Here is a 17,686-nt window from a genome sequence, read left to right as displayed (position 1 = left end):
AGATAGTTTCCTACCCCAGGTCGCACAGGTAGGTGTCCAGGCGGGTCTTGAATATCTCCAGACTCCACAACCCCCTGGGCAGCCTGGTCCAGTGCTCCGTCACCCTCCCTGTAAAGAAGTTCTTGTGCACATTCGAGCAGAACTTTCTGTGCTCTGTTTTCTGGGTGTTTATACAAACATATCTGTTTATATGTTTATACAAACATATCTACACTTACAATATTATGAAACTGAAATTTTTTCAGGCGTTCAGTAAGAAGAAGATTGATGATCGAAAAGAATGGTTAACAGACTTCATGGAGGACAGTCAGCAGGGTTGGCTACATGGCCGTCCTGAAGTGAGTCCTAAAGAATAGTAACAAATCTTGTGGATGAGATTTAAATGTAACAAGGTGTTTGTATTGAGTGAATAATGTATGTGGGTTTTTTTCAGCCATTTTTATATAGTCCAGAGACAACACATTTGACCTACGATGACATCGTTAACGAGGAGACGATCCCTTTCTCAAATTCAGACAACGAAGGATCTATTCCCTCCCTTGTTGATGGTAAGCTGACAGTTTATGATGATTTGTTGGAATATTCTCTTTTATTGTTTTTTTAAACTTGTGATTTGGTTTGAAAGCCAATCTATTTAGACAGAGTTTAGAAGACTTCTGTATTTTTGTTGTTGTCATTTATATGCTGAGGACTTGTGACAGTTCTTCTGGGAAGAAGTTTAAACTGATACTTTGTAGCCTTTAAGCTTAACCCTGGACATTACAAGTACTTTGCTTCTACTTAAGCAGTCAGAAAAAGCAAGTCTTTGAAGTGCTTAATAATTACAATTCAAGTTGTCATCTGAATTTAGATAAAAATGAAAGGATGAAATGTATTCTCCCATCGTGTAGCACAAACACTCTTTTAGTGCTTACTGATCCTTCATGCAGTCATCCTATGGTTCTCTAAATCAGATTTACTAACTCTTCCTTTGCAATGGCGTATGAAAAGAAGCAGCTCTTACTGCACAGTCTGTGCTTCATGTGTAAAGCTGTCTGCAGGCAGCATGAACAGAAATTTCTGCCTGTATTTTTGTCAGTCTAAATATGCTCGCGAAGATATGGTAAAAAAGACCTCGAGGTTTCATAAGACAAAAAAGAAAAAGCATTTATCTCCAGTTTCCAACAAACTTTTTATAGCCGTGGTATTCAGCATTCTTGATGCTACAAGCTCACACCAAAATATCTAATGCTGCAAGAGCATTTATCTGTACAGAAGTGTAAGAAAACTAGAAGGGAACCTTTCTATGAGGAACACGTGTATTATATTATATTATAGACACATAAATAACATGTATACATAATGCAATCTAATTTCTATGTGTATATGTATATAAGATGTAAACATACATAATTGCTATTCATGTCACTGTTAGCTTTGGGTCTAATTTTGCTTCTGATCATGGATGTCTGAACTGCTCGGAAGGTCAGATTCTGTTCTTCACTATCACAGGTGGTAAACAACAGGGTGTTCAATTGGCAAATCTCAGAAAAAAATACAGAAAAAGAAAATTTTGACCATCTCTTAACAGTTACAGCTTTCTTATTTCCTGGTGATTTTCCTCTGTGAAGGAAATCCTGTTACTGTCATTATGCTAGAGAACATGATACAGACCCATTATTTAAAAATAAATAAAATAATAGATTTTATGTACCTAAATGAAGCGGAGACTGAAGTCATGTCTTTTTTTTTTTCAACTTTTGCTCTTACCTAGGTTAGTAATGCGTATTTAAATGCATTTTAGTAGCGTATGTGAGTTGAAACAATGAATAGATGAATAAGCATGTTTTGGTTATCAGTTACAGGTGGTATGCAGAAAAATTATATGGTTCCTTCCACAAAGATAGTGTACTTCAAGTGTACAGGTCCATCAAGTGTACCTAAATGATAAAGATCAAAGAGAATGGTTTCTTAAAACTGTAAAAGATCTAGAAGGGATAGAAATAGCATGTATTTTTATTTTAACAGAAATAGTTAACTTTCAGAGTGCTTTAAAAGAAGTGTAAGCTACAATTACAGTTGTCACTGCTGGATTTGTGTTGATTCTTAGGAAAAAGATTTTGCTTGCTATACTGGAAAGAAACAACTATTAACTTGCAGAGGTACATTTAGGATGAAGTTATACTTCTTAGAATAGTGTTGAGTGCTACTGGCTCAAAGGGTGAAGTTTCCACTCTTTGGGTGACTTTTTGTTATAATAATCATTTCTATTATTATTTCTATTATTTTACAATAATTGAAAAGAATTTATTCTGTTCAAATTATAATTTTACTCTAAAGTTGAAGCTTCTTTCCAGAGTTTAGAGATGAGAATAAAGCAAAATCAAGTTTTTTTGTTTTTTTGTTTTTTTTTTTTTCCTTGGAAACCAATGCTTTTTTATGTGTTGAAAATGGCATCTTCTTCTTACTAGGTTTAAAACCAGGGCAGCGCAAAGTTTTGTTCACTTGCTTTAAGAGGAATGATAAACGTGAAGTAAAGGTTGCTCAGCTGGCTGGTTCTGTTGCTGAAATGTCAGCTTATCACTATGGGGAGGTGAGTACGAAGAGTAGAAAAGCTGTGAGAATTTGTAGCCTGTGTACAATGTTTACTGTATTAAAATTCCGAATCTTTTGACTCAAAGTAGTAATTACAGATTTAATTCTAAAGAGTTTGAGCCAAGCAGTAAATAATTTAAAAAGAAAATGTATTTCCATTCCTTCCAAGTCCTTATGCAAGGTGGTATTACCACGTAGTTTATGGATTATGGAGAAATGGTAAGTAAATAATTCCATAGTAAACTTCTTCCAGATTCTCAATCATAGTAACTATGTGCAATGGAAATTTTTGGTGTTGAGCAAAAAATAGAGTACAGTGTTCTCCAAAACCTGGTACAAGATTGAAACAACGGTTATTTCTTACTCTTGTTTATTTGTGTTTATCTGGAATATCAACACGAGTTGCCATATTCATTCTCTTTCCATCCTTTCATCTTTGCCTTTGAATGCAGTGAGATGTAGTTTGTGCAAGAGAAAGCAGGTGCAATCATTTTTTGCCCCTTGAATTACTCCAGAAAAGTGCGTTAAAAAAAATCGAGAAAACTTTGGGTTTTTCTAAGCATTGAGTACAAGGACATTTAATTCAGGGAGGCAATGTGGCTATGAAAGAGGGAGCATTATGCTTTGCCAGTAGCTCTAGTTATAGAGTTATAGTCTAGGCTATATTTCTTCCTCAAGCTGACTTCTTTGAAACTGAGGTCAGGCCAGTCACAGAATTCCTGGGCATTGAAAATCTGCATTATTGACTGATTAGGAAAGAGTGTACTTCTAATGTTTATCTCTGTGAACATGTATTTTCTTGCAGCAAGCATTAATGATGACTATTGTCAACTTGGCTCAGAACTTTGTTGGAAGTAACAATGTTAATCTTCTACAACCTATTGGTCAGTTTGGTACCAGGCTTCATGGTGGAAAGGATGCTGCCAGCTCTCGCTGTATTTTCACTATGCTAAGGTAAAGATATTGTCAACGGTTTAAGCTTTTGAGAAGCTTTATTCCTGAAGTAGTCCTTTCACAACAGTAAAGGATTTTATTTATTTATTTGTATTTTTTTTATGTGAAAGGGATAGGAGATTAGTCTATTTTGATAGCTGTTAGTGCTCAGATTTTGCCTTATGTTTGTAAGTGTGGTTTTCCATCTTGAGTTTTCTGCAGATTTTTTCTACGCATAGAACTGCTGTAGAAAATGTAGCTTTCAAGGAATTAAACTTTGAATTATAAAGATGAAGACTGAAAATGCTGTAGACTTAGGTCTGTGTGCTGTGTGATCATTTGTTAGTGTATTATGTACATGCATAATTGGGAAGGAAGCAGACATCATCTGCTATTAGTATGCCATTCTATTGGGAAGAACTTTGTTTTCTCAGGAGGTGCGACATTACATTGTAATTTCAGCTTCAGAATGGCAAAGAATAGAAGAGATGAAAAAAATAGGTCATATTTGGACACTCTGTGGGTTAAAGCACTTATACATGAAACCAGTGGGACTCCAGTTAAACAGATTTTTATTTTCTTTCTTTTTTAAAGCCCTTTAGCCCGGCTTCTTTTTCCATCAGTGGATGACAACTTGCTGAAATTCCTTTATGATGACAACCAACATGTAGAGCCTAGATGGTATATTCCCATCATTCCTATGGTTTTAGTAAACGGAGCTGAAGGAATCGGTACTGGATGTGCTTGCAAACTCCCAAACTATGATACCAGAGAGATTGTAAACAACGTCAGACGAATGCTGGATGGCTTAGATCCCCATCCCATGGTAAAAATAATATACACTAGCATTTTATCCATTTGGTAATCAAATCTAATTTTGTGCTTAGGAAATGTAGTCATATACCTCCATGAATGCTTGATTATTGAAGTAGTTGAATTGGTTGAATTGTCTGGTAATTTTGCCTTACTTGACTGTTGGAAAGTGATGTGGAGAAGTTCATCTTGAAGAAAAGAAACAGTGCAATTTGTGGATTTCCAGTTATTTCAGAGGACTTTCTGTTCTCTGTTGACAGTAAGACTTCAAAGTTTCAAGTCCTAAAGATAGTCATTTTGCATGGGAGTAGAGTAGAAAGTTGTGCTGCTATTTCTTATATGAGGTGCAAGTATTTATCTTCAGCCAAATATAAAATTTCCACCATCTTATCCAAATCTTCAACACATCTGTAAGCATAGGAGAAGGCATTGTCACTGTTCAAGAAAGTCAGCAGCTGCTGAACTGTACGTAGCTTCTGCTCCTTTATTTAAAATTTCACAAGAAGTTCTTGGAAGTGGTGTATATTTCAAAAACACTTTGCACAGTAAGAATACTCGTGTGAACCCAGAACCTTTGTAATCAACAGCTAACGTAATCTATTTAACCTTTACAACTAATTGATAAGTGGGTATTGCTACTTTGTGTTGTCTAAGTCCTAGGGGCAGAAACATCTCTACTTAGATCACATTTCACTGCCTCTGAGAGTGCAATATCAGTTTTCATGACTCAGTGAATTTTCTTTTTCAAATACTTGGGAACAATAATTAGAATTTTTTTAATTAATGCAATCCATTGCCCTTCCCTTAGGACTCTTAGGCCTTCTGTGTAGTCTCAAAGTCAATTGAAGCCTCACTGTGATAGATGGAGGCAAAACTGCCTCTTTTAGTCTCCTTTCTGTATTCTGGTATGTGTTTGTGGCTGCATGGTAAACTGGGTAAGGGAATCAATTCAGTTAAAATAAATAATAACAGTAATTAAAAGTCTGTCACCACATTAGTTGATGGTTAAACTGAATGGGTTCCACTATCTTTGCCAAACAGCACATGAATAAAAAAAGTAAATGACTAGGGAAGGTAGCCCAGCTTCTCCATTTCTTTTAGTGCCGATGTAAACTTAGAGTGAGACTGGGGTATTTATGCACTTTCTGTCCGGTGTTAGCTGTGTTTGCTGTTTTCTGGGAAAAAAAAAAAAAAATCATACAAAAGGAAATCCAAATTAAAAAAAAAAAAAAAAAAATGCCACTTAAATAAAAAAAAAAAAATTCAAAACAAACAGAAAGAATCTCACAACCAACAAACCAAAGAAAGACAAATTCCACCTTTCTGGATTCAGCTACATCTTAATTATGTACCTACTCTTTAGGTAATAAGGTAATTGCTTCTGTCACTTGCACATGTGTATCTTTTTGGCTTTTTTTGGTAATGATAAAACCATGACGTAAGATTATTACCAGCATGAGGGGCTGGTTGATGGATTAGCACAGTATAAAGTGATAGCTGTATGGTGCATGGGGAAAAACAAATATCTTCCGTATCTTATTACAAAGTTTCTTAGTATCCCACTGATTTTTATTGCAATTTCAGCTTCCAAACTACAAAAACTTCAGAGGAACCATTCAAGAACTTGGTCAAAACCAGTATGTGGTCAGTGGTGAAATATTTGTGGTGGACAGAAACACTGTAGAAATTACAGAGCTACCTGTAAGAACATGGACCCAGGTAAGTTACAGTAAAGAAAAAAAGCTCTAAATTAAACAGTTTTATCCTACACGCAGGAGAACATTTTAGTCCACTTCTGATCATTTTATGCACTTGGAAAGAAACATGGTTTCATTCTTTTCTTTGCCTTTGTAAAAGAGGGTTCTACTTGTACCATCTCATCTACTGTCCATACTACAAAGAATCACTGCTTCTTCTGCTGAGTTAATACATAATTCCCTTCCCTTCCCCCCCCCCATCTTTTTATTTATTTATTTATTTTTAAATAGACTTTCTTGACCTTGTAGAATGGCTCTTATGTTTGTTCTAATCCCAGCTTTCATTTTGCAGGTTATATTGGTTTAGTAAATTATCACTGGCTTCAGCTGTGGTACACAAGTTGAAATCTTAGCTTGGTTGTGAGCTTGGTTTAAAGAATGAGGAATCTAAAGAAGTTGAAATAAGTGTTTCTGTTTTTTTGCTATCTTTTTCTTAATAGCTGTACAGAGAACAGGTTCTGGAACCACTGTTGAATGGAACTGAAAAAACTCCAGCATTAATTTGTGACTACAAGGAATACCACACTGATACGACTGTGAAATTTGTTGTGAAGATGACAGAAGAAAAACTTGCAGAGGCAGAAGCTGCTGGATTGCACGAAGTCTTTAAGCTTCAAACAAGTCTTACTTGTGATTCTATGGTAACTTTTTTTCTGTTTGGCTATCAGAATATTTACAGTTGCTTGTTGTAAACTTGAATGTTTTTGTAGTGATTTTGGCATAAATGAACAAGTCTCTTCTTCATATTTGCTGCTGACAAAAAGTAATTGTGAACTGTTTGAATTCAGTTGTCTTGGAGATAATGCACGTCTTGCTTTTTTGACCATGTTGGGCTACTTGAATTTTGAAAGTTCACTGGAATTGTCTAGAATTTTAGTCTTTTTATGGCAGGTACTACTTTCAAACATTATCACAAAGCAAAAATACACACATGTGTGTGTTGTAAATGGCCTTGCTCAATCTATTGTGTAGATTATTTTTGAAAAGCAAATGCACCAGATCAAGGTGACTGTACTTTGCACAGGTTCGAGTAAGTGTAGGGACTACTGCTAGAATCTCTCTGTAAGGCTTGTATTTGTGTAGGAATCAATCTGTCCTGGTGTGAACATGTTAAAAAGTTAGATGCCTGTGTGAGTCCATTATGCATCCACCTACCAAACAGATACTTTAGACAGATGAATTCCCCTAGAGAGGGATTTATTTCTTTCAGCTGACTAGAAAGGGGTGCCCAGGGTGACTAGTCCACCTATAAATGTCTGAACTGGAGGTGTCAGAAGTCAGGCAGAATTGATTTTGCCTGTGAAGTAAAAATGATTTATTTCTTTGTACTTGAAGGATTTCTGAGATGTTTAAAGTGGCAGTTTTCACACTGGAGGTTAGAGATTATAAAAAATACTCTTCAACTGTTATACGATTATTATTATTATTATTGTTGTTGTGAATTTAGATAGAATTGTAGTTTCATCTGAATTTTGGTGTCCTCTCCAGGGCTTTCTTGCTTGAAGATATAATCATAAATCTTATGTTAAGTTGACTTGTGACTAAAAGTATAATCTATCTAGCTATGTGCTATATAGTCCCAGAGGAAGGTTTGAGCTCTCAGTCTTCAAAATGCTATTCTTCATATAGTGTGCATGTGAGAGCAATAGAAATAAACTCATACAGGAAGATTAAAAATCTTGAGTTATGAAATCTCTTTCAAGCCATATGTTATCTATTTTGTAGGTGCTCTTTGATCATACGGGATGTTTAAAGAAGTATGAAACTGTGCAAGACATTCTGAAGGAGTTCTTTGATTTGCGATTACATTATTATAGTTTACGTAAGGAATGGCTTGTGGGAATGCTGGGTGCTGAATCTACAAAGCTAAACAACCAAGCTCGCTTCATTCTGGAGAAGATACAAGGGAAAATTGCCATAGGTGAGTTAACACTCTCTAAAATAGAACCAGGGAGAAATCTGGAAGTGATTTAAATGTCGTAAAATGTATTTGTATGTAAGACATTGACTTTCACAATACCGATTACTGACTTTGGTTTTTTGTTTGTATTGTAGAGAATAGATCAAAAAGAGACTTGATTCAAATGTTGGTTCAGAGGGGCTATGAATCCGATCCAGTTAAAGCTTGGAAAGAAGCACAGGAAAAGGTGAGGATCAGAAATCTCTGGATACATTTGATGCTGTTGTTATAAATGATATTCATTTATCAAGATGTTTGGTTTTGTAGTAGTCTGATTAATTTATGACACAACACTTTAACAAGATTAATCATTACTACTTTTTATTGGCTTTCATTCTTACAAATACGAATTTACATACAAATATTGCTGCATAATGGTGGTATTCCACATAGATAATTCTAAGACAACTAGATGATATAAAGGTTGAGAATGAGAAGTTCATACATTCAGGGTTTTTATAGCACTTTGTATACTGCTATACAAAACTGTACTCGTTTCTAAAGAAACAGATGTACGTGCATGTCCAGAGAGCAAAGATCTTCATCCTGTGTGAGATAGCTAGGAAAATACAAGTTTCTGTAGCCAGTGGGATACGGTGCGTATTGCTAATGTTAGGTTCAGCTTTGTATTCTTACATCAATGACTAAACAGTCCAGCCATAAGAAATGACAGGAACATGGCTTTTTGGAAAAGACAAGAAAAAATTCCTTGTTACTGAATGCACGAGGAAACACCTTAGTAATCCATCAGGGTATTTTGGGGAATTGCTGCTGTTCATTTACAGAGCTAAGATTATTCATCTGTCTAATTCTGAATATTTCACTTTAGGCAGCAGAAGAGGAGGACCCACAAAACCTAAATGATGATGCTTCCTCTGCTTCTGGATCGACTTCTGGCCCTGATTTTAACTATATCTTAGACATGTCTCTGTGGTCTCTCACAAAAGAGAAAGTGGAAGAGCTCATTAAGCACAGAGATTCAAAGGTTGGTACACTGTGAGAGGCTTATTTTGAAATGATTTAATAATTACGGATGTGCCCAATTGTGAATGTTCAGTTCAGACAGTATTTACTAAGTTACTTGTAACTTATGATTCAGCCAACTCATAACGTAAAAACTTATATTTTATATGCTACTTTCACATTTTAGGAGAGAGAACTAAATGACCTGAAAAGGAAATCTGCCTCAGATCTCTGGAAAGAAGACTTAGCAGCTTTTGCTGAAGAGCTTGAAGTATGTTTTACAAATCTTTCTAAAAATAGATATTAAAAATAAGCAAAAACAAACCAAAACAAAAACCAAACCAAAACAAAAAGCAGATTGCTCTCCAAATATAGGGGCAAGTGGGAAATCTGTTTTGTTCTCAGGGATTCTTTCTTGTATTTGTACAGTACAGTGCTTTTCCCAAGTCTGTGAAAGAAAAACTACCAGGAACAAATTGGTTTTCAAATGTCAAAAAAACTGGGAGTAGTAACTAGCAATTCTAAGTGAGGAAGCATTATCAAATGTAAAGCCACAAATTTGGGAACAAAGCATGTAGACCAGAAGTGCTAGACAAAAGGCTTTTACCTTGCCTCATTAGTACCTCTGGCAAAAAGGTAAAGGCGTATTGATGATTGCTGAGCCTCAGCCTTCAGTGTTTCCTGAAAATGGCTGATGTAATCTTTTGAAGTAACACAGGATAATCCAAATAAGATGTTTATTTCTCTGCACCTTCATGGTGCAGATGCAATTGGAAGTATTCTGTGCTGAAACCTCAACTTCTGTAATAAAAAACTGGAAAGGACTGGAAAATGTGCCTTATAAAACTTAATCTAAAAGCTCACTGCTTGCTTTAAACACCGAAGGACTGAAAAGTTATATCAGTACCTGGAGATACACGTGAGGAAGAGGAACTTGATGAAAGAAAGATATTCCAGAGTGTCCAAAAGTTTTCATTTGTTTGGGCTTGAAAAAAAGCGTAGCTTTTAACCACATGAAGTAGGGAAGAATTTACCAAGATTAAGTGATTGATTTTCCATTAGTAAAAGGTGCGCTATAATTCAGCTGACAATTAAGGGCAGTCTTCTACTCCATGTTAAAAAAGACTGAAAAAGCACCATGTTTTGCCTTTACTGAAAATGAACATGTTTCCCTCTCGCCCCTGGTTTTTTGTTAGAAAGTAGAAGCACAGGAAAGAGATGACATTCTGGCTGGCATGATTGGCAAGCCAATAAAAGGTGAAGTTGGCAAACCCAAGATGAAGAAGCTTCAGTTGGAAGAGACCATGCCATCACCATTTGGGAGAAGAATAGTTCCACAGATTACATCTGCCATGAAAGCTGATGCCAGTAGGAAATTGCTGAAAAGGCAAAAGGTAAACTAACTGTTGCTATAGTTACATTCTTTAACTGCTATATTTTTCCGTGCTGATAATGCAAATCCAAAGACTAGATCCCACTAGACCCCATTAGTACTGTATGTACGTATGATGTTTTTCTAACTTAATGTGTAAAGAAATTAATGCTGGACTTATTTTATATTTGAAAGCCTATTATGACTACTTATTGCTGGAGTGTTTTTGTTGCTTTTTTTCCCCTTCCAATACTATTAAAATTGGCAATATAATAGTCTACTTTAATTTATTCTCTTCTAAAAATTGTATTGCAGTTTATCACAGTATCACAGTATCGTGCGAGTTGGAAGGGACCTTAGAGATCATCGAGTCCAACTCCTGGGATTTGAGCCCTCTAGTGTAGCAGAGCGGCAGTTCTACCACTTGCGCCACAGGGGGGATTCAAACCCAGGCCTCCAGTGTTGCAAGCGGCGGTTCTAACACTGTGCGCCACCGGTTGTTATTTATTTATAATATTTATTGTTGGAATATAAAGGTATAATTTTATTTTGACCAACTTGTTAATATTTTTAGGGTGATGCTGATGCTGTAGCAATAAAAATAGAATTTGATGAAGAATTTGGTGGTGCGCAAGCTGACGGTGGTGGGGATGACTCGGTGAATACAGCAGCCCCAGCAGATAAAATCGTTAAAGTGAAGAGAGAGAAGGAGGAGCCTGGTGAGATATCCTTACGCAGTCATCATTAAGCTCGAATGAGTACTAATTTTGCATTAATCGTATTTTTAACACATTATGAGAAGGGAAATATACCACAATGAGTATTTCATCTGATTTCTTCCTTAAAGAGATGTGCAGAAATACTTCCAAACACTTCTGTATTACTTTCAGCATACATGGAAATTAAAAGCAGAGGTATTCAATGCTCAAGTTAAACATGTGGACACGTCTATTATGGTTCTCTAGTTGTAGTAACTGACTGAAATTTCTGTAGAGTATTCTGCTTCTCTTGAGATGGGGATCTTCTGCTTTCTACATATGGGTTTGAGGGGGAGGGATCTAAATCGTTGAATATGTGAGTAGAAAAAAAATCGATTGTTTTTTACATAATTAGATTGTGTACAAATGAAAATATATGACGTGTATGTTCTCTGCCACTTTTATTTATGTGGTAACGTAACTATACTGAAGTATGTAAAAATGTATTTTTCTTTTAGCTGAGAGGCCCAAGTATACATTTGACTTGTCAGAAGAAGAAGATGATGCCGATGATGATGCCAACAGTAGTAATGATTTAGATGAGCTGAAAGTAAAAGTTTCTCCACCTATAAATGACAGAGAGAAGGAGTTCGTTCTCTCAGACAGTTCAGAAGAAGATGAATATGACTTCCCTCCATTCAAAATAAAGCCATCTCCAGAGTAAGTACTGTAACTCAGCAGTATATATTTTTAGATAATTTTTTTTTGAATACAGAAACCTCTAAAGAAAACTGACAGAATATTAATTATTAATCTTCACATAAGATGTAAAATAAAATGTATATGTTTCTGGGGAGGAATGAAAGTGTATATTATCATCTCACCATTGCAACTGACTTGGGCAGGGAAGACATGGCTCACCGAATTGTGATAGAGTGTCAGTAATGTCATCTGTTAATCGTATTTAGTAAAAATTTCTGTTTTCCTTCTTGTACCAACAGGTATACAGACTTATTGATAAATAAGTAGTGCTGTCAATTTAAGATGGTTACGATGCATGACAGGATAGGGATTTTATTAAGGATTTGTCTGTTGAAGTGCTAGATACGTGTTAGAATGTAAAACAATAATTTAATCTCTTATGGATGCTATAATGTCTGCATATTTTAATATGGAGTTAATGCAATTAATGCAATTTCTTCTTGTGTCTGGAAGTAGAAAAATGTCTCAAGAGAAGAAAAATCAAGACTTTGGGAACATTTTCTCATTGCCATCCTACTCTCGGAAGACAGATGATGGTGAGCTTGATTTCACTGATCTGATTACCATTAGCAGTTTTTACAGAATACGTACGGGGTTTTATGTCATAAATAGAAACTTAACGCAGTAGTCTTAAGAGTAATGGTATTGAGATTTATGTAGGGGAAAAGAAATAAGAGGTTCTGATCCTTAGAGGAACATGGCTTGTATTGTAGGCACATGGTACACACATAGCCTAGCTGTAGTATCAGAAAGGTGTATCTGTGAAAGGTCTATCTGCTGCAATTAACTTGCATTTTATTTTCTTCACTGTGATGTTTATGAAAAAGCCCTTAGTGACCAGACCAAGAGTTGCTGTGAAAGATTTTGTAACTTGATCCAGAAATCTTTTACCTTATCCAAAATACTAGAGTAGAAATTAATAAAAATAGAAGAGAAGAGGTTTTTGCTAATATCCAAACTGAACCTCCTCTGGTGCATCTTGAAGCCATTCCCTGTCATCCAGTCTCTAGTTACCTGGGAGAGGAGGCCAGCCCCCACCTCGCCACAACCTCCTTTCACGCAGTTGTAAAGAGTGATCAGATCACCCATGAGCCTCCTCTTCTGCAGACTGAACAATCCCAGTTCTCTCAACCATAAGATGTGTGCCCCAGTCTCCTCACAGCTTTGTTGTCCTTCTCTGGACATGCTTCAGGGCCTGGATTCTTTCATGTAGTGAAAGACTAAAAACTGAACATGGTGTTCAAGATACGGTCTGGCCAGAGCTGAGTACAGAGGGACAGGGGGATCACCTCCCTGCTCCTGCTGGTCGCACTACTTCTGATGTTTGGTAGCAGTTTAAATTATGTGCCTCTGTTCTTCTAGACTCAAACAAGACTTTTTTTTTTTTTTTTCCTCAAACTCTTTTATAATCTGAGGCAGGCCCTGCTGAGTGACTTCCCCTTGCATTTATTTATGTGGTAACATAACTATACTGAAGTATGTAAAAATGTATTTTCCTTTTAGCTGAGAGGCCCAAGTATACATTTGACTTGTCAGAAGAAGAAGATGATGCCGATGATGATGCCAACAATAAGAATGATTTAGATGAGCTGAAAGTAAAAGTTTCTCCACCTATAAATGACAGAGAGAAGGAGTTCGTTCTCTCAGACAGTTCAGAAGAAGATGAATATGACTTCCCTCCATTCATAATAAAGCCATCTCCAGAGTAAGTACTGTAACTCAGCAGTATATATTTTTAGATAATTTTTTTTGGAATACAGAAACCTCTAAAGAAAACTGACAGAATATTAATTATTAATCTTCACATAAGATGTAAAATAAAATGTATATGTTTCTGGGGAGGAATGAAAGTGTATATTATCATCTCACCATTGCAACTGACTTGGGCAGGGAAGACATGGCTCACCGAATTGTGATAGAGTGTCAGTAATGTCATCTGTTAATCGTATTTAGTAAAAATTTCTGTTTTCCTTCTTGTACCAACAGGTATACAGACTTATTGATAAACATGTAGTGCTGTCAATTTAAGATGGTTACGATGCATGACAGGATAGGGATTTTATTAAGGATTTGTCTGTTGAAGTGCTAGATACGTGTTAGAATGTAAAACAATAATTTAATCTCTTATGGATGCTATAATGTCTGCATATTTTAATATGGAGTTAATGCAATTAATGCAATTTCTTCTTGTGTCTGGAAGTAGAAAAATGTCTCAAGAGAAGAAAAATCAAGACTTTGGGAACATTTTCTCATTCCCATCCTACTCTCGGAAGACAGATGATGGTGAGCTTGATTTCACTGATCTGATTACCATTAGCAGTTTTTACAGAATACGTACGGGGTTTTATGTCATAAATAGAAACTTAACGCAGTAGTCTTAAGAGTAATGACATTGAGATTTATGCAGGGGAAAAGAAATAAGAGGTTCTGATCCTTAGAGGAACATGGCTTGTATTGTAGGCACACGGTACACACATAGCCTAGCTGTAGTATCAGAAAGGTGTATCTGTGAGATTGATCTTGACTGTAAGCGATCAGGATGATTTAAAATATGCAGTGAACAAATCTTATTCTGAACATACTCTGTGGTTATAGATACAACAAAATTGGTCAGTGACGAGGAGGATTCTACTCCTGTTTTCTCATCACCTTTCGCCTCAAAAGAAACAGAGAAAATTCTAAGTAAAACAGTAGCTGCTAAAAAAGGTAAGTGTAGGATTACAATGTAAATCAAGTTTTTTCAAGTTCTTCACTTCCATTCACTTCACAGCATTCAACAGTTTTCATCATCTCTCCTTTGCCCAAACTGTACATGATCACCATTTCTTTGACAGTGTAGTGATAACTTAATAGCTTAGTTATTACTCAGCTGGTATTCTTTTAGTCATGTCCTTAGTTCTGTGTTCATGCAATGTTCCATCCACTCACCTTCTGGTGAGTGCCTCACAGGGGAATGTCTATTGTATAGCTGAAGCAATTACTACAAACAGTCGTACGTGGGGTTTTTTGTGACTTCAGAGTTTGAATTTTGGAGGACAGGAAGCTGATACTGAAGGACTGCTTGTTCTGTCTCGTTACCTGTATGGCCACATTCCTTTCTCAGTCCAGGGACAATAAAGGAATAGTTAGGAGTTAAATTTCTTCTCAGACCTTGATCAATTTGATATGAAATTTTCTGATCTCTGGCATCAACTGACTCTGACTTGCTTTATGCTAATATAGTTCTTTTGTCTTCTAATTGCGATATCTATAGAGACCTATTTGTTGTTTTCAAATATGGCTTCCGAGTTCCGACCTAAGTATCAGTTCTTCACTCTCAAGATCTATCTAAAAGGCTGCCGGAGCCTCTCCTTGATGCCAAAGAGAGCTTTATTTTTAATATTAGCAGGCCGTGATACTTGGACTACTTAGTAGGTATCATCCATCACACAAAGCAGTACACTGATTCTCCAGCAGGGAGCAGTTAAAGGCAACGCTGCCAAAAAGATTCTGGAGACACTCATCTGTCTGAAGACATTCCCTTAGCAGTATCACAGATGAAAGCTTGAGTACTCACCAGTGTTCACATTCCTGCTATGTGGAGCTTTTTACATGCTCCTTATCTTTAAGGTATTCAGGGCTGACAGATTACACATAGGTCAGTAGCGAAGCAGAGGGTTTTGTTAAAGGCTGGATTGTCTTCCAACATGTGGAGTGCATTACTTCTCCGTGGTGTGAATGTATGAGGGCTGCTCCGAGACCAGTGCCTCCTGTTTTATTACGTTGGCCCGCGATATCAGAGGTGGATGGTGGTGGTGTGGCAGCCGAGGTTGAACCTTCCCAGCAGTATTCCATTCCATTTCATTGCAATGTAACAGATGGCAGCAAAGGGGCAGTCTGACAAAACGGTGTCTGATGTGGAAGTGCAGGTGAAGCAAAGGGGTGGAAATGAATTCTTCTATGTGGAAAAATTGCACCCATTGACATTAATCAACACTTGCTGAATGTGTATGGACACCAAACAGTGAGCACAGTGAGGCAGTGAGGGGTTCGTTTCAGCAGTGCTGACAGTGACAGTAGGTCACCTCTGCTGGGGCAGATTTTTACCAGCACAGCTCTTGTTCATCGACGGTGAAAAGGCATAGATAATGAAAACACTATTGAATGGTGTTATTGAGCTCTTTGTATTCATTGTAATTTCCATGAGAATGAATAGGAGGCATTGCTTTCGGAGCAATACAAGTACTGTATTATAAAGATGGCAAGACAGGTTGTGTAGCAGTAATAGAAATTCAGTAAGGATTCCTGTTTATTTCTCACAGTTCTAACATAAAAGTTGAAGTATGTTTTCCTCAAGTGTAGGAGGCTCATCTCGTTTTAACATCTGCCATTTATTCTGTAATTTACTAAAATTTGATATTTCTATGCAATATGTGAATGTAACACATTCGGTATCTCTGACTTCTAACAGCAAAAGTAGATGTGCCACCTAAACCTAAAAGGGCTCCCAAGGCCAAGAAGATGGAAACTGTAAGTTCTGACTCGGATTTGGAATTTGGCATTCCAAAGAAGACTGCGGCACCCAAAGGTAGTAATTTAGATGTGGTGTCGATTAGCATCACACGATGTCTGTGCTCTCTGTAACACAGGTTCAAGATTATATTTCAAGGGAAGCAGAGATAGTCTCTAAAAGAACCACACTGATTTATTAGTAAATGAATCATCGGCAGATTACTCAGCCCTGAGCTTGTTCTATGACAGAAAGTGTTCACTGGTGTTTCTTGGCAGTCAGTGCTGTGAACTTCTTAAGTGACCTTCGCTGTTGGGAATTTAATGACTCCAAACCCCATGAGAGAATGGTAACTCCAGAGGAAGTATGAAAGAGAGAGATAAAACTGAGAAAATCAACTGTTATGTTGTATTTTCTGCCTATTGAGAAGAAGCTTGAGCTGTAAACTGAATTTCAACTTTACACACAGACGTGATAAGATGTAACAATATCACTGCTGTTTTTTCCAGCGTGCTGAACTCTGATGTTTTATTGAAATTATGTTCTCTCACCTAGGAAAAGGGAGAGGGGCAAAGAAAAGGAAAGCATCTGGCTCAGAAAATGAAGGTGATTACAACCCTGGGAAGAAGGCACCTGAATCAACACCGTGCAAGGTCAGTCCTCTCATGGTCCTTTCCACTTTTCACTTCAGTAAAAGATGCATGTTCTTATGGCGGGGTGCTGATGTAGTAACCGGGGTGTAGCTGTGATTATGTTAGAGCTGTTAGAGAAGAGTTGCTTCAGGACTGAATGTCACGATGCAAAACGCACAGAGCTTCACAAAGGATTTGTCTTTTGTTTTCCAAAGAAACCCAAGAAGGCCGCTTTCGACCAGGATTCTGATGTGGAAATCTTCCAGTCAGGCTTTGCCTCCGAAACTGCCCCGAAGCCCCGGACAGGTTGGGCTAGCAAAGAAGTGAAGTATTTTGCAGAGTCCGATGAAGATGATGATTTTGGTATGTTTAATTAAGTGCCCAAAGAGCACACAACTGTTTTCCAGCGACTATCTTGTGTTGTCCTTTTGGTCCCTTCTGTCGCAAACCTTTGGACATTTGACTTATCTTATGTGATAAATGTAATTGATGGGTTTTATTCTTGTGTGTGGGCATTTTAACATTCTGTGCTTACACCAACAGTTTTGTGCTCTTTTTTACTCATTGAAATGTCATGTATTTGTCGGACTGGCTTGTAGAGATGTTCTAGACAGCGGTGCTAAAGCACATTTTAATTGTCATGGTTGCAAACAGCAAACCTGCTTTTTGAAATAAAGTTTAAACATTAAAAAATGGAAAACTCTCCGTCTTGTGTGTGTGTAATGTTGGGGCG

The 17,686-nt window shown here is 36.9% G+C and overlaps 1 protein-coding gene across 1 annotated transcript; it reads left to right on the top strand.

Annotated features, from left to right (window-relative positions):
- The first annotated feature begins 224 nt into the window (after nucleotides 1–224).
- LOC140264533 (DNA topoisomerase 2-beta-like) lies at nucleotides 225–17,330 on the top strand. The gene is made up of 21 exons (XM_072360386.1): nucleotides 225–338; nucleotides 434–548; nucleotides 2,451–2,572; nucleotides 3,380–3,528; nucleotides 4,102–4,333; nucleotides 5,905–6,039; nucleotides 6,518–6,718; nucleotides 7,803–7,998; nucleotides 8,133–8,224; nucleotides 8,867–9,022; nucleotides 9,188–9,271; nucleotides 10,197–10,394; nucleotides 10,947–11,091; nucleotides 11,622–11,790; nucleotides 12,359–12,368; nucleotides 13,344–13,537; nucleotides 14,036–14,115; nucleotides 14,428–14,538; nucleotides 16,283–16,399; nucleotides 16,877–16,974; nucleotides 17,169–17,330. The coding sequence occupies exons 1-21, from the start codon at nucleotides 225–227 to the stop codon at nucleotides 17,328–17,330; spliced, it is 2,880 nt and encodes a 959-aa protein (XP_072216487.1).
- The last annotated feature ends 356 nt before the right edge of the window (nucleotides 17,331–17,686 follow it).

This window comes from Excalfactoria chinensis, chromosome Z, assembly GCF_039878825.1.
Source record: "Excalfactoria chinensis isolate bCotChi1 chromosome Z, bCotChi1.hap2, whole genome shotgun sequence".
NCBI classification, from domain to species: Eukaryota; Metazoa; Chordata; class Aves; order Galliformes; family Phasianidae; genus Excalfactoria; species Excalfactoria chinensis.
The sequence above is the reverse complement of the archived record's forward strand: the minus strand, read 5'-3'. Positions and strand labels throughout refer to the sequence as shown.

Coding starts and splice junctions, on each gene's coding strand:
- LOC140264533 (XM_072360386.1), top strand. CDS start 225: ATGAAACTGAAATTTTTTCAGGCGTTCAGTAAGAAGAAGATTGATGAT. Junction 14,116..14,427: donor CTCTCGGAAGACAGATGATG/GTGAGCTTGATT, acceptor CTGTGGTTATAG/ATACAACAAAATTGGTCAGT. Junction 14,539..16,282: donor AACAGTAGCTGCTAAAAAAG/GTAAGTGTAGGA, acceptor GACTTCTAACAG/CAAAAGTAGATGTGCCACCT.